Source organism: Octopus bimaculoides, chromosome 16 (genome assembly GCF_046866305.1).
Source record: "Octopus bimaculoides isolate indiv1 chromosome 16, ASM4686630v1, whole genome shotgun sequence".
Lineage (NCBI taxonomy): Eukaryota > Metazoa > Mollusca > Cephalopoda > Octopoda > Octopodidae > Octopus > Octopus bimaculoides.
Window position 1 is genome coordinate 44,307,263 of NC_142943.1, and position 21,254 is coordinate 44,328,516.

Below are 21,254 nucleotides of genomic sequence, written 5' to 3' on the forward strand. Positions count from 1 at the left end.
TTCATAAATAATTTAGATACCCATATCCATCAACGCAAAACTAACGTATTTAGTTTTCCACTGAACATTGGTAAAAACCCGGAGAACTAGGATGAAAACATCCTTTAAAGGATTACAGGTCCTTACTATAATTATATATATATAGATAAATATTTTTATTTTTTAAAGCCCAAACCCTGTGAGTTATAAGAAATAAAGCCAGTAAAAGGAAATCTTCGAAGAAATGGTGTTGTAACCTAACTTAACTGTTCTTGTATTTTTTTTTTATCACTTACATTATTTTGACTTTTAAAAAAGTAAAAATTACGAGCATATATGTGTAATTATATGTTGACCTTATTGAATAGGTACCCCACCTGTTTTATTTTTTTGACTACCATTTCTTCATCATGTCCGTCCAAAATCTATAGCTATATTTTTGAGTAAAGACAGGCAATGATGCTTGTCTATCTTTTTAGAGATTTGATTTGTGAGAGATGTATGTGTATAGACATGTTTTCGAAGATTACAGAAATTGCAGATAATGTAGTTCGCGTAGAAGCAAGTGTGTGTGATGGCCTCCGAGAGGAGAGGGACTAATATGATTTAATTTGCTGACATTTCTTCTGAGCGAAACCGACTAAAATAGAAAGTAACAGATTGCGATATCATTGCAGCTTTTTTCTTCCTTCTTTCTTCTTGTGTCTCATTAAATAATTATTACAGCACTGAGGACTACTAATCACCAACAAGTCGAGCAAATATATATTTATCTTCCACACAAAACAACAGCAACAGCAAAACCTTAACTTTATTTGTTTAATTCCTAACTCTACCACATTGCATGTTTCGAGATTAAGTCACGTCTTCCTTCTTCGGTGGAAATTTATGCAAATATTTGATCTCATCTTTGCTTTTTCCAGGAGTCAAAGCGAAACCCGAACCTTTGAAAATACTCACAATAGTTTATTAGTATTGTTGTTGTTGTTTTTGATAAAGGTAGATTCAATGTGTTCCTATTTGTGCGTAGGTTAATACACATACTGACATCTGTCCCACGTACATTTAGTTCCAATCTCGCACACATCTCTCTCTCTCTCTCTCTATTTCTGTTTGTCTCTAGTCTCTCACACTCTTCAACGTGTATGTTTATATATAAGCATGTACGTATAGTTAGTAGCTGTACTTATATCAATAAAAACCACCGCAGTAAACATTACAGTGATTGCTGAAATAGCCACCTGAAAAAGAAGACGAACTCTTTGGAAAAACGAAACAACATCCAAACAAATAACAGAACCCGAAACAAGACTTGCTCCCTTCTATTCGAAACTTGGATCGTCTTCATTGTCAGTTTTAAAGAAAGGAAACCGATAGAGAGAGAGAAAGAGAGGGAGCATGTCGTCTTTTTCGGACAGCAACTTCGTGAAGAAGTTGTCTGAATTAAACAATACACAACAAAGTATTCAGACTTTATCTCTGTGGCTCATCCATCACCGCAAACACTCAAAGTCCATTGTCCAGGTTTGGTTCCGAGAACTTCAGAAAGGTAAGTTAATTATTGTTCTTGTTAATTAACCCACTCTAGGCCAACAGAAGCCGTGACCATCCCGTCTTTTATTCAGATACAGCATATCAGCTATCATGTCTTAAATCTCCTTCCTCAGTTTTTTAAAAAAAGGTGTGGTCAACGGTGAACAAGATGAGGGGAGACTTAGCTTTCATTTCCAGCTTGTTAATTGTTGTGGATTGAGCAGAATCTCACCAAATTAGACCTTAAATCACTTCTAGGATATCTTACAAAAACATGCCAATATTTCAGTGTTCGCCATCCGTCTGTTACTTCGTTTAAGCTCCCTAATTATCTGGTACCTGATACAAGTAGTACTTAGCCGTGGCCCCAGGATCAACAAAGTATTTCAGTTACATGCTGCATGTTGCTATTTACTAATATTGTTTCTTTATGGGACTGTAACGATTGTGTGTATGATTAGTAGTTGGCTTATTGGTAAAAGGTTTGGGTTAGGCTGCATGTGGCATGTTGAGATGGCTGCGTCTGAAGAAAGCCTGCGAAAGATTGAATCTTACGTAGTTATTTCAATGCTTTGAAATAAATTGGCTCAAGATCATTTACACTCATTATAAATTTCAAAGTGTTTCACACCTTCTACGAGTGGGAAATAATACAAATGTAAGTTAAATGGGAATCTATTACAGTTGTAAAAGACTACGACTAAGTTGATGTGAAGCTTGTGTGAGGTTTACTATCGATAAGTTAGTTGTCAGTATGGTGGGTCACTTTTAGTAAGCAGAACTGGTGGAATTGTTGGAATCAAAATGTATTTTCTCTTCATAGTATCATTCTCTCTCTATTTTATAACGAGTTAACTGTTTACATGTAACTGTAATTTTACACACTCACACACACAGACATATATATATTTTCACACATACTTCAAATATCTGGCAGAGTAGGATATATGCTAGTTAACTGTAAAGTTAATCGGGTTGCACAGGAAGATTTCATACCCAAAGACTGGTATAGCAACATCATAGTATCATATAGTCAACTGTTACTAGGATAAATGAAATGCCTTACATAGAAGTAATTACAGAGGTATCAAATTACTGGATCAGGTCATGAAAATCACTAAAAGTGATAACTTAAGAAGAAAGTTAACTAGATGAGATGCAGTTTAGTTTTGTACCAGAAAGAAGTACTACTGATGCACTCTTTATATTAAAGCAATTTCAGGAGAAGTACTTAGCAAAAGATAAACCACTGTACTTTGCATTTGTTGACCTTGTGAAAGCCTTTGATAGGATGCCTCACTTCTTGATATGGTGTTTGCAGTGGAATCTAAATGTAGATGAATGGCTAGTGAGCTGTTCAAGTCTTGTACAGGTTTGCTGTCAGTAAGATGAAAGTTAATAGTTACAACAATGAATTTAGTGTGCAGATAGTTCATTGAGGTTTGGTTATCAGTCCCCTCCTATTTATCTTAGTCCTATAGGCCATACCAGAGGAATTTAAAACTAACTGCCCATGGGGACTCACCAACATTGATGACCTTGTTCTTATAGCTGAAAGTATTGGAAGTAGAAATGAAATTCCAGGTATGGAAGCAAAATCTGGAATCAAAGAGCCTTAGAGTTAGTATCGCAAAGACTAATGTTCTAGTTAGCAGGAAAACAAACAGGACACTAATCATTTGTGCAAATGGCTCTCTTCCATATGTTAAAGAAGTGTATGTAGAAATTTCATATGGTGTATTCAGTGCAAACTATGGACACATAAGAGGTGTAGTGGAATCACAGGAAGGTCAATAGAAAAAGTTGACTGTGTATGTAGCTGATGCATAGGTGCAATAAACACTAAGAGCATACAGAAAATAGATTTCCTAGAATGTCCAGGAGAATCCTTAGTGGTAGTAGATAGTTTCTCATACCTAGAAGCCCTAATTAGCAGTGGTGGGGTGATGTTCTGAAAGTATAATTGCTAGAAAAAGAACTGGCTGGAGAAAGTTTAGAGAGCTATTACTTATATTGGTTACAAAAGGTTTCACTTTCAGAGTGAAAGGCAGATTGTACGATGCCTGTGTATGAACAGCAATGCTACATAGTTGTGAAACTTGAGCTGTGAATGCAGAAGACATGCAAAGACTAGAAAGAAAAGAAGCCAGCATGCTGTGTTAGATGTATAACATCAGTGTGTATGTATGACTAAGTATAAATGTGTTGAGGGAAAAATTGGGCCTAAGAGGTATGAGATATGGTGTGCAAGAGAGATGACTGTGCTGATATGAGGTGGTATCAAAAAGTTTCCGAACTACTTTTGTAGCACGCCAACAGATGGCAGCACACAGTTGTGTGTGCAGTGAGAGCTAACAGTGATGGTCATGGGACAGTGTACTGAGTGACATCACTGTGTTTACTTGACAAGTTGTGAATTTTGTGTTTTTGTGATTGCATGTATGTGGTAGTCTGCGGCTTTTGTCATGGACAGGAAGTTGGAACAAAGAGTCAACACGAAATTTTGCGTTAAACTTGGGAAGTCTGCTACAGAGACATTGAGCATGGTTCAGCAAGTTTATGGCAACAAGGCAATGGGTCGTATGCAATGTTTTGAATGGTGCAGGTGCTTCAAAAGTGGAAGAACATCCCTGGAAGATGATGAGCAATCTGGAAGACCTCCCAGGAGTGTCACTCCTGGAAATGTGGAGAAAATTCATCTGCTTGTGAATGAAGATCGTCAGAGAACAATCAATGATGTTTTGAAGCATTTGAGGGAGGATACTTGGCAACAGGGACTGGATCTGTGAAGAGCAAAGGTACACTCTGTACAACAATACACTCTGCCACTGAGCTCTCCTCATTCATGAATTTCCCGCCAAGAACAACATAGTATCACTTCTGCAAGCAACCTATTTGCCAGATTTAGCACCTGCGGACTTCCATCTCTTCCCCAAGATGAAAATGCAGCTCAAAGGTTGCCATTTTAACGACATTGTCAAGATCAAGAGCAAATTGCAGAAGGTCCTCGAATTGCTGACAGAAAACAACTTCCAGGCCAGATTCCAAAAGTAGCAAGAATACTGGGACCAATGTATTGCTACGCAAGGTGACTATTTCGAAGAAGATGATGTTAAAACTTCAGTAAATAAGTTATTGTTTATTAAACACAACTAGTCCAGGCTCCAATCCAATCTGGCAAAGTTTCTACAGCTGGATGCCCTTCCTAATGCCAACCACTCCAAGAGTGTAGTGGGTGCTTTTTACGTACCACCAGCACAACGACCAATCAGGCAGTACTGGCAATGACCACACTCGAATAGTGCTTTTTACATGCCACCGGCACAGGAGCCAGTCAGGTGGCACTGGCAACGACCACACTCGAATGGTGCTTTTAACGTGCCACTGGTATGGGTGCCAATCAGGTGGTACTGTCATTGGCCACGACAACGATTTCACTTGCCTCGACAGGTCTTCGCAAGCGCAGTTTATTGCCCAATGATTGAAGGGTCCTCTTAAATGGGATGGTTATTCTGCACTGGCATAGACCACAGCTACGGTCTCACTTGGCTTGCCGGGTCTTCTCAAGCACAGCATATCTCCAAAGGTCTCGGTCACTAGTCATTGCCTCGGTGAGGCCTAATGTTTGAAGGTCATGCTTCACTACCTCATCCCAGGTCTTCCTGGGTCTACCTCTTCCACAGGTTCCTTCTAGTGCTAGGGTGTGATACTTTTGCACACAGCTGTCCTCATCCATACGCTACACATGACCATACCAGCACAATCATCTCACTCACACACCACATCTGATGCTTCTTAAGTCCAACTTTTCTCTCAGGGCGCTTACACTCTGTCATGTATGCATACTGACATTACACATCCAGCGGAGCATACTGGCTTCATTCCTTGCAAGCTTATGCATGTCCTCAGCAGTCATGGCCCATGTTTCACTGCCATATAGCATGGCTGTTCGCACACATGCGTCATACAATCTACCTTTTACTCTGAGCAAGAGGCCCTTTGTCACCAGCAGAGGTAGGAGCTCTCTGAACTTTGCCCAGGCTATTCTTATTCTAGCAGCTACACTTTCAGAGCACCCACTCCCACCACTGACTTGGTCACCTAGGTAATAGAAGCTATCAACTTCTTGTAGTTTTTCTCTCTTAAATATAATATTTAACAATAATTTTGATCAAGAACCTGTTAAACAATGGTTCTCAACTGTTTTTTTAACCTTTGGATGCCTTTGATAACAATTTTATTCTTGTGGGCTCCCATAGTCATTCAATGTTTAAAAACTATAGATACTTTCAAAATTTTTGTTTTGCTTTTCATACATAAACTTGTGTAAGCTGAACTATATAAAACATTAGAGAAAGAAACCTAGCTGTTTCTTACAATAAATATATCCTAAGTAACATTTTTACATGGACTCTTAGTATACTACTGTGGACCCCAAAAAAATCTTATATCAATCCCAGTTGAGAACCACTGCTGTTAAATAAAATCTGAATTCCTTATTTAACTGTAATTTTCCAGTGAAACCAAACAAGAAGCTTCACTTCATTTATCTTGCTAATGACGTCATCCAGAACAGCAAGAAGAAAGGCCCAGAATTTTCCAAAGACTTTGGTACCATTCTGCCTAATGCTTACAAACACACAGCAAAGTAAGTATTTGTTTAGATTATCATATTAAGAATGTTATTTTTGTTGTTGATTATGCACCCCTTCTACTAAGTTCCTATAAAAGAATCTTCTTATAACCAGCCCTTGTTTTATTCAGATCTGGTCTGTATATAATTACATTTTCCAGTGTATTATTTCTGTATAAAAGGTAAATTTGGCTGTTATTTTTAGCAGGTTCAGTGCTTACCTAAAAACTCCTTATTGTCTTCATTGATGCAGTGGGAGGATCTTCTGGATTGGCATAATCTTTAGAGCATTGGACTTGTTCTAGCTTGATGTTCTTAGTTCAAATCGTACTACTGTTAGTTTTGCTTTTTATCCCTCTGGGGACAAAATGTTTAGCAGCATTTGTTTTGAGTTTGAATTTTACATAAGTCAACTTTGCTTTTCATCCTTTTGAAAAGTTGAGTACTGGGGTTGATAAAATAAGTCCTAATCAAGCACTGGGGTTGATGTTATCTTCTACCTCCCAACTCCCAATTTTAGGCCTTGTACCTATAGTAGAAAGGACTATTACTATTATTGCCATTGGGGTCAATTTTGCCTTTCATCCTATGAGGTTCATAAAATAAGTACCATTTGAGCACTGGGGTTGATGTAGTCAACTTAACCCCTCTCCCAAAATTGCTGGCCTTGTGCCAAAATTTGAAACCATTATTATTATTATTATTATTATTATTATTATTATTATTATTATAAGGCAGCGAGCTGGCAGAATTGTGAGCATACCAGGCAAAATGCTTAGAAGCATTTACATTCTGTGTTCAAATTCTGCTGAGATTAACATCTCATCCTTTCAGGGTTGATAAAATGAGTACCAGTTGAGCACTGGCATTGATGCAATCAACCTATTCCCTCCCCTGAACTTGCTGGTCTTGTGCCAAAATTTGAAATCACCAACATTATTGTTATTATAAGAATCTGGCAGAATCTTTAGAGCATTGGACAAAATGCTAAGTGGAATTTTGTCAGTCTTTATGTTCTGTGATCTGCTGAAGTCACTTTGCCTTTCATTTGGGGTCACTGAAATAAGTACCAGTCAAGCACTAGAATCAATGTAATCAACTAGACCCCCTCCTCTAGAATTTCAGGCCTTGTACCAATAGTAGAAAGGATTATTATTATTATTCAGTAGTTTTATTTTTATAACGTGCTTTCACTTCACTACCGAGCGCAGCTATTCTTCTTCTTCTTCTTATTATTATTATTATATAAGGTAGTGAGCTGGCAGAATCATTAGCATGCCAGGCAAAACGCTTAGTGGCATTTTGTCCATCTTCATGTTCTGAGTTCAAATTCTGCCAAGGTCAACTTTGACCTTCATTCTTTCGGGGTCAATAAATTAAGTCCTAGTCAAATACTGGCTTCGATGTGATTGACTGTCTGCTCCCTACAAATTTCAGGCCTTGTGCCTATAGTAGAAAGGATTATTATTATTATTGTTGTTGTTGTTGTTGTTGTTGTTGTTGTTGTTGTTGTTGTTGTTGTTGTTGTTGTTGTTGTTGTTGTTGTTGTTGTTGTTGTTGTTGTTGTTGTTGTTGTTGTTGTTGTTGTTGTTGTTGTTGTTGTTGTTGTTGTTGTTGTTGTTGTTGTTGTTGTTGTTGTTGTTGTTGTTGTTGTTGTTGTTGTTGTTGTTGTTGTTGTTGTTGTTGTTGTTGTTGTTGTTGTTGTTGTTGTTGTTGTTGTTGTTGTTGTTGTTGTTGTTGTTGTTGTTGTTGTTGTTTCAATGGAAAGCCAAAAGTGATGTATCAAATTGTTGGATCAGGTGATGAAAGTTGCAGTGAGGAACGTAGCCAGCTAATTAGGGAGAGAGTTAGTTTAGATGAGATGCTGTTTGGGTTTGTACCAGGGAGAAGCACCACTGATGCTATATTTCTGGTAAGACAGCTGCAGGAGAAATACCTAACCAAAGATAAACCTCTGTACTTGGCTTTTGTTGACATGGAGAAAGCCTTTGACAAGGTCCCCTGATCCCTTATCTGGTGATCAATGAAGAAACTAAGGATAGATGAGTGGTTAGTGAGAGCTGTACAAGCCTTGTACAGGGATGCTGTCAGTAAGGTGAGGTTTGGTAACGAGTATAGTGCAGAATTCGGGGTACAAGTAGGGGTTCACCAAGGATCAGTCCTCAACTCCTCTTGTTCATCATAGTCCTCCAGGTAATAACAGAGGAATTCAAGACAGGCTGTCCTGGGAGCTCCTCTATGCTAATGACTTTGCTCTAATAGCTGAATTACTAGCAAAACTAGAGAAGTTGTTTCAGGTGTGGAAGCAAAGTCTAGAATCGAAGGGCCTTAGAGTTAACTTAACAAAAACCAAAGTGTTAGTAAGCAGGAAAGTGGACAAATCACAAACCTCTTCAGGTAGATGGCCCTGCTTGATCTGTAGAAAAGGCATAGGTAGGAAATCCTGGTGCAGCAACATCAGAGGAAGGTTAATGGGGAAGATAGTTTCTGTGCGTGAAAGGTGCATAAGTACAATAACCACCAAAAATGAACAGAAAATAGATTCCATCACATGCCAGCAGGGAAAACTAGTAGTCGATAGCTTCCATTGCCTAGGTGACCAAATCAGTAGCGGGGCTGGATGCTCTGAGAGCATAGCTGCTAGAATAAGAATAGGCTGGGTAAAGTTCAGAGAGCTCCTACCTCTGTTGGCAACAAAGGGCCTCTCTCTCTGAGTGAAAGGCAGATTGTATGATGTCTGTGTGCGAACAGCCATGCTACATGGCATTGAAACTTGGGCTGTGACTGCTGAGGACATGCGTAGGCTTGTAAGAAATGAAGTTAGTATGCTCCACTGGATGTGTAATGTCAGCAGTGTACATGCAGGACAGTGTGTGAGCGTCCTGAGAGAAAGGTTGAATGGCAGAAGCATCAGATGTGGTGTGCAAGAGAGACGACTGCGCTGGTATGGCCATGTGTTGCATATGGATGAGGACAGCTGTGTGAAGAGGTGTCACAAACTAACAGTGGAAGGAACCTGTGGAAGTGGTAGACCCAGGAAGACATGGGACAAGGTAGTGAAGCACAATCTTTGAATGTTGGCCCTTACAGAAGGAATGACATGTGACCGAGACCATTGGAGATATGCTGTTCTTGAGAAGACCTGTCAAGCCAAGTGAGATCATAATCATGGCTGATGCCAGTGCTGCCTGACTTGCACTCATCCCGGTGGCACATAAAAAGCACCATTTGAGTATGGCCGATGCCAGAGCTGCCTGACTGGTGCCTGTGTTGGTGGAACGTAAAAGGCACCATTCAAGTGTGGCCAATGCCAGTGCCGTCTGATTGGCACCCGTACTGGTGGAATGTAAAAAGCACCCACTACTCTCTCAAAGTGGTTGGTGTTAGGATGGGCATCCACCTGTAGAAACCTTGCCAAATCAGATTGGAGCCTGGTGCAGCCTCCCAGCTCACCAGTTCTCAGTCAAACCATCCAACCCATGCCAGCAAGGAAAGCGGATGTTAAACTATGATGATGGTGATGATGATGATTTTGTTTTCCAAATACAACTTTGCCTTTTCTCCTCCTTCCTCAGCAGGTAGGAGTAAGTGTTTAATGACATAATGTACCTGTAATACACTAAGGGTTAACTATTTGATTTATTTGTCCTTGTGTTTCCTAAATAAAGAAGTTGATGTTGTTGTTCTTCTTCCACAGAGATGCTGATGACAAAATTAAACAGACATTGGAAAGAATCCTGAATATTTGGGGAGAGAGAGGAGTCTATGACAAAGACTTTATCAAAGTGATGAGGCACAGCCTCAGTAAGTATTATTCCTTTATATTCTATATAGACACAAACATGGATATGTGCTTAAGCAGTTTGTTTCACAAGCACATGATTTTCGAGTTCAGTCCCACTGTACATCACCTTAAGCAAGTGTCTTCTACTAGAGACTTGGGCTGACGAAAGTCTTGTGATTGAATTTAGAATTTGTGCGAAGACTTGTTGAGGCAAGTGAAATCGAAATCGAACTAAATTCGACGACTGGCACCCATGCCAACGTCGTCTCCTTCATTGGACACGAAACTCAGCTTGCAAAGACTTATTGGGGCAAGTGAAGGCGAAATCGGGATGGCACCTGTGCCCAGCGTCGCCTTTCTGGCACTTGTGCCCGTGACATGAGTAATGATTTTCGAGCAAGATCGTTGCCAGTGCCCCTGGACTGGCTCTTGTGCGAGTGGCACATAAAATACACCATTTTGAGCGCAGCCGTTGCCAGTACCACTTGACTGGCCTTTGTGCCGGTGGCACGTAAAAGCACCCACTCCACTCTCTGAGTGCTTGGCGTTAGGAAGGGCATCCAGCTGTAGAAACTCTGCCAAATCAGATTGGAGCCTGGTGTTGCCATCTGGTTTCACCACTCCTCAGTCAAATCGTCCAACCCATGCTAGCATGGAAAGCGGACGTTAAACGATGATGATGATGATGATGATATATATAACACACACGTCAATGTATATTGTTGAGCGATATCTATGTCAGCATGTAGATTACATGAGATCTGTCAACATAAACTTTTGTGTAGGACCATTAACTTAGTTGAAGTTGAATCCCTTTAAATGTTAAATGCATTAAACCTTTTTATACCTTCCCTGTAGACTCTCCTTGGTCAGAGACAACAGATCTGTCATCCACTTCATCATTATCTAACCACAACATCAACAGTAACAACAACAACAGCACCAACTCCACTACTACCACCACCAGCAGCACCACCACCACCACCACCACCAATAAATCACCAACAGTGAAGAAGAAGAAACACCAAGAACACCAACTGACCCTTAAGCAAGAAATTGATGCCATGGATGAAATTGGAGAACCCCCAACGGTAGGCTTTCTAAATGTTCCTCACCTTCAATTTCTCTTTTTAATTTCTTACCCCTTCCTTCTAATTGCTATCTTTATGTGAAGGAAAAGCTAGCGTCTTATGTTGTCATTAGAATAAGTTTAGGGAGCTGCTACTACACTCTCTCTCTAATAAAACAAGGATATTGGAGTAAGAAGGTCTTTGATTTTGTTAGATGTTGCCAAAGTGCTGTCCTGTACCAACAAAGGAATGATTCTGAAGGAGATTTGACTCCTGTTACCAGCATGTCCATTGACTGCATAGAAGAAATCTCATTGGCTTGTAATTATGTGTGTTTTCAATGTACATATTACTTTTGAGATGCCAAATGTTTTATATATCAATGTTATGTCGGTGTTTTGTAGGCCTGTAGTAACTTAACAGCCATGCTAATATAACATCATTGTTCCACTCACACATATTGAGCAAGTGTCCTTGGTCAACCATAGCCTTCTGACTTAAAGTTCAAAGATAGACACATCAGAGGAAGTGATTGTTTCTATGTGAGCATAAGCTAATCCCATGCTTGGTTCTTGGATGCCTCTCACAGCATCCATCCAGTTGTCACCCAGTTTAACACCACACTATCTGGTCCTCGGGCACCCACTACTACCTGGTTCTTGGGTGCCTTTAGTGGAATCTACTCTGTTGTCATCCAGTTTAACACCACCATGTGATCTTCGGGTACTTTTTAGCAGTTCACCCTGTTGAATTGGTTCTTGGTTGACTCTAACAGAGTATACCATGTCACAGTTTAATATCACTACCTGGCTCTTGGGTATCTTTAGTAAAACCACTTTATTGTCCTCCAATTGAAGCCAACACCTGTTTCTTGAGTACCTCTAACAGAATCTACCTTGTTCCAAACATTCAGGTGAGATGCCCCGCCCCGTCTGGGGATATACCTTTCTCTAATCAGTCCTGAAGTGTTATTGCTAACATGACTCTCCATCCGCTGAATAAAATATCCAAAAAGCAAAACAAATGAATAAATAATATTAAAATAATGTCTATTACTGATATTTGAATGTGATTTTGTAATTTATTTGATGATTCATTTACCATTTTTTACTCTCAGACTGAAGATCTCGTGAAAAACCTGTATAATCTAGAAAATTCTCCATCGAGTGATGCTGCTGTCAGAGAAAGAATTGCAGCTCTTCCACAAGAAGTTGCTGACCATACATGTTTAGAAAAGTTAAAAGGTTTGGAATTTTCTTCTATTGTTTAAACCCGGGTAGCTCTGATTGAGTAGACCTAGAATTAAAGACACTCCAGCTGTAACTACCTTGTCTTTTGTGTGTGTGTGTATTACCACTGCCATATAAAAAGCACCATTCAAGCGTAGCTGATGCCAGTGCTGCCTGACTGGCTCTCATGCCGGTGGCACGTAAAAAGCACCCACTACACTCTTGGAGTGGTTGGCGTTAGGAAAGGAATCCAGCTGTAGAAACCTTGTAAAATCATATTGGAGCCTGGTGCAGCTTCCCGGCTTGCCAGTTCTAAGTCAAACCGTCCAACCCATACCAATATGGAAAGTGGACGTTAAACGACAATGATGATGATGATGATGATGTATGTCCTCTTTCTCGTACCTCTCTCTCTTTCTCACTCTCTCTGGCCAGATAACCACATACCTCCTCTATAGCAAGACACCTGTTTCTACCTCTCTGTCACACTCCAACCTTTCATCATCTGACACAAGATCACCTCCTCCAATGTCCCCTTCCCTCTCAAAATTCCCTGTCTTGTAAGTTGGTGACCCTGCTGGTGCTGGTGCCACATAAAAAGCATCCAGTCCACACTCTAAAGTGGTTGGCAGTTGGAAGAAGGGCATCCAATTGTAAAAATCATGCCAAAACTGACTTCATCTGTGCTGATGCCATGTAAAAAGCACTCAGTCCACCCTGTGGAGTGGTTGGTGTTAGGAAGGGCATCCAGCCGTAAAAAACTTGCCAAAAGAGACACAATAGACTGGGGTAGTCTTCTACCTAGCTGGCTCCTGTCAATCATCCTACCCATGCATGCATGGAAGATGGACGTTAAATGATGATGATGTGTAGGCCTGTTATGTAGCTAGTGTATCATTCTTTTTATAATATGGTAGAGCGTAATTTGAGGAATATCTGGCTGTTATTTTTAGCAGGTGGTGTGACCATGTAATGGCTCTTTTGTTGGCTTATTTTTTTGTTTAGCTTTCCTCCAAAAAGTCATCATCTAACACCCATTCCCCTATCAATCTTCTAACTGCAATACTACTCACTCAGGTGTTGTAAATGATACCACCTTCCCCCCCCCCTCCCCTCCATTTCACATTGTATCCTTACTACTGTCCCTTATTACTTTCTTCTCTTTCCTCACCCATTACTATTTCCTTTCCTTCAATTTCTCTCCTGCAAATTGATATTCATGCCCTTCAGACTGATGTTTTGTTTTATTTACAAGGTAAAAATGGGAACAGGACAGAACAAAATCTGGTCCTTGTTGCTTTTTTTATCCTGGGTCAATCTGATTGAGCAAGTGATCCAGCTATGCTGTTAAATTAAGCTTTTTTCTATACACTCTAGAATGTAAAATGTGCACAACGCATCCCAGATATGTGTCAGCTGTTCTCAGGAGTATTTGTGATTGTATATGAGGTTTATATTTTCTCTGTCTCAAATCAACAGTATATTCACGTGTGTATATAATAGTACTTTATCATCCGAGGTCAAAAAAGGGTATTCTGATTTGCATCTATAACATCTGTACTTTACTGTTTCAGGTTAACAAAATTAATATATGTTTGTGTGTGTCATATCAGTACCAACCCAGAGCAATACTCTAAAGGGGCTTACTAGTGTGCCTTTTGTAGAGAGTTAGTAACTATACAAAACCTTATTATTTTCTGGGCCTTGGTTTTCCTAAGGATATCAAGTCAGGAGAAAAGTAACTGAAATCAAATCATCTGTCTATTTCTTGAACAATGGAATCCTTTGTTTGCAGATAAAGAAGATGCACAGAAGTTGTCTGAAACAGTAGATGAAGCTTATAGTTTGTTGACTGAGTACAACCAAAGACTGAGCCAAGAACTCATAGACAGGAAAGAAAATGCTCGTATGGTGCGGACCTACCTGAATCTTCAACGAGATCTTCTACAAATTGCAGAGTCTAGACTCATTGTAAGATTATTTTTGTTTTCTTTTGAGCTTTTACATTAGTGGTTCCCAAAATGGGGTGGTGCTGTCCCCCTGGTGGTGGTGGGGTGGTAATGGGGTGGCCAGAAGAGGCAATGGATGTAAAAAACAAAATATTGAATTAATTAGACGAAAGTTTTATTTGTGAAATACAATTGTTTTGAATTTGCTGCAGGAAATGATCTAGATTTGTGGTGTTGAAGGGGTGCACTAGGAATGTGGTCTGAGTGCCATGGGGGTGGCAGCCTGAAAAAGTTTGGGAACCACTGTTTTATCTGAACAATTTTGTTTTTAATGTTTCCTGCTCTGTGTGAATAAAATATCCGACCACAATTAGAGACTGGATAGGTTTAAATGTTTTAATTGTACACTGTAAAAATGAGGTTAATAGGTTGGATAATTATAATCTTGTTAAGAAAAACACATATCAGGCATGTAAACAATTGACACAAATAAGACAAAGATGATTGGCGATTGATCTGAATGGAAATTAGTGTGACTGTGTGATTAATAAGTTTGCTTCCCAACCACATGGTTTTGGGTTCAGTCCCAGAGCAAGGCAGCTTGGGCAAGTGTCTATTACAATAGCTCCAGATTGGCCAAAGCCTTGTTGTAAATGGTTTTAGTTGCTGGAAACTGAAGGCTGTGAATGTATGTTTGTGTATGTTTGTCTTGATGTCACATGGTTGTTACAACTATCAATAATTTGCAAGTGAGGTCCTTTGTTTCTAATCTTCTGTGATTGAAAAACATTACCTTGCTTGGAAAAAGGTGAGGATTGGCGTCAGGAAGAGCATTTGACCATAGAAAATTTGCCTTGCTGAATACCTTCTGACATGCAATCATGGAATAATGGGTGATAGGTCGAATGTAATCAGGGGAGGTCATCTAGTATACTTTGATCCATTAGTATTCATGTTACTCCGTTAAATGTAATACTTATTTATTCACATTGTTTTGAATTAATTATGCATCATCTTGTATCTTTGAAATTTTCATAATGGCATTGAAGGATATGCATAACAGGCTGGATTTGGCTGGTTTCAACGTAGAACAACTAGAATGTTTTTGGCTGGATATAGCTGGTTTAAATGCTTAAAGGGTTAAGCACACTCACCTTTAAATATATTAATAGTTTAAAACAAAAACCATTTTTTGTTCTTTTCTGTGTGTATCTTGTTACATTTAGTTTATATTTTGAAGCATTAACATTTTATTTATTGTAGGAATACAAACGAAAGTTGACCAATGTGACGACAGTCCGTGAAGAGTTACAGTCACACATCCAAAACTTACCAGACTTAACATTATTACAAGATGTTACCCCATTACCATCCGCAGGAGACCTCTTTTCCATTTGACCAACCACAACATTAATGAAGTCTTTTTTTTTAATGTTTTTGTTATCCCTCCACCCCATTTTAGAATAAATTAGTTATAATGCTAACAGGAAACAATGAAAAAAAAAATCCAACTGACATCAAATTTGTTTTCTTTCAAGGTTTGTATATTGACCATGGCAAACACAGTTGTATTGGGCAACTGTTGAAGATGTACATTTTTTTCTTTCAATATATTATTCTTATATACTAGCTTTTGTTTTTCTTTATTAATGCCTTGTGATGTTAGTTATATTCCTTTTTACATTTCATCTGTGGGATGAGGAATCAATACAATAAAGTACCAGTGATTTATTCAACCCTAGGTTACCATCAACCTGCACACCTATGATTATCATGTCTTTTTTTTTTTTTAGTTAGAGAAGGTAGTTTCCATGACATGTTACAAGGCCTCCAAGACTGGTGAGATGGAGGAAGATATTCTTAAACTGGACACTTAACCTGAAAACTCCTAACAGGGTGAGTGGACTCTGCTGAAGTTTCAGTTGTAGTGTTAAATTGAGCTACCGTGCAAGTGGGCCATAATGGGATTTGCATCTAGAATGCCAAGAGTTAGAACAAATACCACAAGGTATCCATCCTTTCTTACAATCCTACCAATTCACTACAAAAGCATGTCTGTCCTGGATATGTTGGGCAATGTTTGTAAACAAAAGGCTCGTTTTTATGTCACTTATTTCTAGTCCTCCATACCAGTAAGTCTGAGCTGTTTAGTGTTTGCTAGACTGAGAGATTATTACCTCGCTTAGCTGTAGAAAACTCTGCTCTTTACAAGCATAGAAAAGTAAAGATGAATGATATATATATATATATATATATATGCGTGGATGTATGGTAAGATGTTTGTTTCCCAACCACATGGTTCTGGGTTCAGCCTCACTGCATGGCACCTTGGGCAAGTGTTTTCTACTATAGCCTTGGGCTGATCAAAACCTTGTGAATGGATTTGAGACAGAAACTGAAAAGAAACCTATCATGTGTGTGCATCTTTGTCCCCACCACTGCCTGACACCATTCGGCGAAAAAGACTATTTAAATAAGTACCAAGCTTTAAAAAATAAGTAGTAGGGTCCATTCGTTCAGCTAAAAATTCTTCAAGGTGGTGCCCCAGTGTGGCAACAGTCTAATGACTGAAACAAGTGAAAGATTAATGATGATTATTCACACACACACACACTGGATCCATGACCAGATACGTTGAGAGACTTTCATCTCCATGGGTCTTTCATCACTACAAAGACACACTACATTCATTCATTGATAGAAACACCCTCACCAAACATAACACAAAAAGTTACAGTCAGGTATGGCGAGACTTACTCAAATTGACAAATGAAATTACAGATATTTTACTCCTCCCATCCCCCTTATATTTTGATTATGATGAAAATTTATAGAAAAAACACCTAGGAAATGATCTTGTTTGAAATATTTAACCACCGAAAGGTTTAAAAGCAGGAAAATTGCAACTACTAAAAACATACAAGAATAAACAAAAAGACAAATGAAAGTTTTTCTTATATTTTTTTTTTACCTTTCAAATTTTTATTCAAGTATGTAAAAAGTACAAAGACAATAGTTGGACCTGAAGTATTTCACATAGTTTAGGAGTTTTTAAAAATTTTTTGGTTGAATTTTTTAAGGAGGGGGGATATTTTTTTTTGTTTTTTTTTTTAATTGATACAAAAATACTTTTTTTTAACCTTTTTTTTTTTTTTGAAATTATAATTTTTTAAATATTTTTTTAAAAATTGTTTCCTTTTTTTTTCCTGTCAAGTTTTTTTTCCACCCATCTTCCCTCACAGAGCAACGTGATCTCTTTCACATGACAACAGTGGATTTAATAATGGAATTAAATAGAGAGTAGACGGGGCATGAGTGAGGATAGGGCAAAAAGATTTATACAAAGAGCTTGAAGAATATACAAATAGGCTCTGATCAAGCAGAAAGACAAACAAAAGTATTCCAAAGGGTGGGTATCTAAGAGTACATCATCTAATATGTCCTCTTCTTTTTTAGAACAGTGTGGGTGTGACTTGAAAAAAATTGGGTTGCTATTTCTTCACTATGAAAGGTTTCCCTCTCCACTTGACTTGGACTACTACAGGGGGGGGGGTTGCTAGAATGTAGTTGCAGGTAAAGACAGTAAAAAGGATGGTACTTCTGGCCCAGTGAGTGAGAGGTACTTCCAACCCAGTGAAAATTTAGAGTAGTAAAACTAAATAAGGGCAATAAACAATCAACCAAAACAAGTCATCAGTAATAGTAGTGTACTAATAGCAGTAGTAAGAGATTCTTTTAACTTGCATGCTGTCTTCATTTAGAGGACAGAATGGCTTGTGTGTGTGTTTATGTATATAATAATAATAATAATTACTGTAGGCACAAGGCCTGAAATTTTGAGAGAATTAAGTTGATTACACTGACCCCAGTATATGACTGGTTCTTATTTGATCAACCCTGAAAGGATGAAAGGCAACATTGACCATGGCAGAATTTGAGTTCAGACCATGAAGAGCTGGAGGAAATGTCTCTAAGCATTCTTTACTGACACACTAATGATTCTGCCAGCTTGCTGACATGTTTATATATTGTGCATATTTTTATAAACATATACATGCACAGTTATTCTGACATACAGAAACTAGTTAATAGGCCCACATACACTTTAAAACATCATTAGATAATAGATGTAACAGCAAACAGTGTATTCTGCATGTATGTATACATATATATATACACAGTTATGCAGATATGTACAAACCAATTAAAAAGCAGATAGATATACATCATTAAATTACAGCTATATAATAATAGATGGGTTTTAGTTTAAATGTCTTGCCAACTGGGTCAGAAGCTGCAATATCAGGACAAATGGTAAACTGGATTGTGGGCAATATTGCAAGCAGCTAAATGAATAATTTAATTCTATTATTGGTTTTGTTCATTGCCTGCGATCATACTGGAATCATGCCATTAAAATTACAATCGATTACACCAACTTGCTTCAAATAGAATAATGTGTTCAACATAGAACCATGTTTTAAGCTGCATGCAAATTGCTGGGCCAAATTTGTCCAAACCTCTCTCCAGAAGTCTCAACATGAAATACCACAGACAGTTATCATTGTTAGCTGTGAAGACAGACTGGCTTCAATTGGATGCTGACATAATTTGTTTAGCTGGTATTTATTTATATTATTAATTAGTGAGAATATATGAAAAATGCTTAGACAAGTCAGAGTCAGTCTTAGCAAAACAGGAAGGAATGCTTTTATTGTCTTGCTGTTATTCCCAAGCACACTGTCCAATAAATTAACACTGCCTACCATCCATGCTTCATTTATACATGTGTGTAATTAAATATGTATTTATACATACACACACATATATATATATATATATATATATATGCACATTTCATTTTTTGCCAGTTACAATGTGAGTAAAACAAAACTTCTGAAAGAAACAAAAATATATCAGAAATTCATTGTCTTTTCCTACCAGCCACCACCCAATTCAACAGCAAAGTTGAGAAAATGATATTTACAGACATTATTATAAACATCAATTTCTGTTAGGAAAGAGAAACAGGTCTACTTACAAGACCACACTTACATACACACATGCACTGCAACTATCATTTACTGAGTGGCTCCCAAAGGTTGTCCATTCTGCCTCTTCTTCAGAACTCCTCAGACTATAACCTAGCTGGCTCCAACTGGTGTTTTATAATGTCTGCTTTTGTGTTAGTGGTTAAATGTCAGATGAGAAACCCTTTCTAAACAATTGCTGGCTATGAAGGCAATAATAACCTATGTTGCCAAAAAGTTATGTATCTGTAAAAGAAAGAGTCCCAGCAAGTAAACTAACCTCAATATATCACTGGTACTTTATTTAACCAATAATTCCCATCTCCCAACAAAATAAAATGTAAAATCCACCCTGGCAGGATTTGAACTTAGAACACTAAAGGATATAACTAAACATTTAATCCACCTGACCACCACCATTGTCTATTTGATTATTCAACTAAGGAACATAAACCAACAATGGTAGCTGTAGCACCATTTAGCCTTAGACTAACCTTGATAGGCCAGACCTATGATCAATCCAAGATTACATTATTCAATGTGGTTGTCTCTTTTAAAGATGCTAGGGTATGACTTGGCAGCTATTTTCAGCAAAATGAATGACCACATCGATGCTCCCCTAGTGGTTTGTATATGTGTGTGAATATATGACTATATACAGCAGCTATATATGAAAAAGGCTTCCTGGGCAGTGTGTGTGTGCTCAACTGAGAACATGGCCAATATAGTCCAGGAAACAGATCAAACAGATCAAGCTCAAAAGCTTTTATATCTAGTCAATAATTCTATTTACCAAGACCTTAGCATCACAAACAGTGATGTCTAGCTAGGATAAGAAGATTCTAAGCTGGTGTCAACACTATCACTAGTTATTGCCAGGAAATTTAAATGGAAAAGTGATGAAAGAAAAGAAATGAGTGGGGGCAGATAAAAAAAATTATATTGGCTGTAACATAAAAATTGTTTTTGTGTCCATGTATTTCTCTGCATGTGTGAATGCTTGAATGTTTGCATGTGCAAAGCATTGAAGATCATTGTTATATATACTTGTAATAGAAAATTATTCTATTTTTGAAAACAAAGTCAAACATGCAAATACAAGGAGTACATGTAGGAGAAAGAAGGAGTACACCTAGGGGAGAATATTTATAGCACTAGCACACCATCACTGAAACTGGGTATTTGGATTTATACAACATTCATGGCAAAGAAAATCAGTTTAATCCTGTTTGGCTACCATTTTCCCATTTGTTTGGATGACTGGCAAAATATAGCCATTAATACTCAGTCCCATGGAGCAGCACCTTGGGCAAGTCACCATCATTACCATTTAACATCTTATATATGTGTGTGTGTATGCTTGTCTTGACATTGTATGCTAACTGCAAGCAAACATGATCATCATACAAGCAGTATCTTCATTTCTAGTCTTCTGTGAAAAGCACATCAGGCCATGGGGAAATATTACCTTGCTTGGAAACAAGTGAGAGTTAGCAAACAGTTGTGGAAAACCTGCCTTAACAAGTTCCATCTGACATGCAAGCATAGAAAAGTGGACATATGATGATGATTATAATTATTATGGTAAACTAGCAGGACTGTTGTTTTGAGTTCAAATTCTGTCATGAACTTCAATTTTTATCTTTCCAGGGTCAATAAAATAAAACACTGGTCAAATTCTCAAAATTGCTGGCCTTGTACTTAATTCTGAAACCATTATTAAGGTCACATGTTAGAAGAATTGTTAAAGCATTGGCAAAATCCTTAGCATTATTATTTCCATTATATTCTGAGTTCAAATCCTGCTGAAGTCAGCTTTGCCCTTCATCCTTTTAGGGTCAATAAAATAACATACCAGTCAAGTACTGGTAGTAGTGTTATCGAATTACCTACTCTCCTCAAAATTGCCAATCCTGTGCCTAAGTCAAAAACCATTATCATCATCATTATTACTATTAAGGCAGCAAGCTGGAAGAATTGTTAGAGTATCAGGTAAAATGCTTAGTGGCATTTATTCTGAATCTATTTTGAGTTCAATTCTGCAGAG

General features: G+C 38.1%; 1 protein-coding gene across 1 annotated transcript; it reads left to right on the top strand.

Annotated features, from left to right (window-relative positions):
* Positions 1-595: 595 nt before the first annotated feature.
* On the top strand, positions 596-15,806 carry LOC106879632 (regulation of nuclear pre-mRNA domain-containing protein 1B). Its single transcript, XM_014929294.3, has 7 exons — positions 596-1,528; positions 6,031-6,160; positions 9,843-9,949; positions 10,788-11,020; positions 12,117-12,243; positions 14,024-14,199; positions 15,441-15,806. The coding sequence occupies exons 1-7, from the start codon at positions 1,378-1,380 to the stop codon at positions 15,573-15,575; spliced, it is 1,059 nt and encodes a 352-aa protein (XP_014784780.1). The 5' UTR covers positions 596-1,377; the 3' UTR covers positions 15,576-15,806.
* Positions 15,807-21,254: the final 5,448 nt, after the last annotated feature.

What these genes read in the sequence shown, in the direction of transcription:
- LOC106879632 (XM_014929294.3), top strand. Translation starts at nt 1,378, where the DNA reads ATGTCGTCTTTTTCGGACAGCAACTTCGTGAAGAAGTTGTCTGAATTA. An exon ending in AGTGATGAGGCACAGCCTCA is followed by an intron (nt 9,950 to 10,787) that starts GTAAGTATTATT and finishes CCTTCCCTGTAG; the next exon opens with ACTCTCCTTGGTCAGAGACA. An exon ending in TTGCAGAGTCTAGACTCATT is followed by an intron (nt 14,200 to 15,440) that starts GTAAGATTATTT and finishes TATTTATTGTAG; the next exon opens with GAATACAAACGAAAGTTGAC.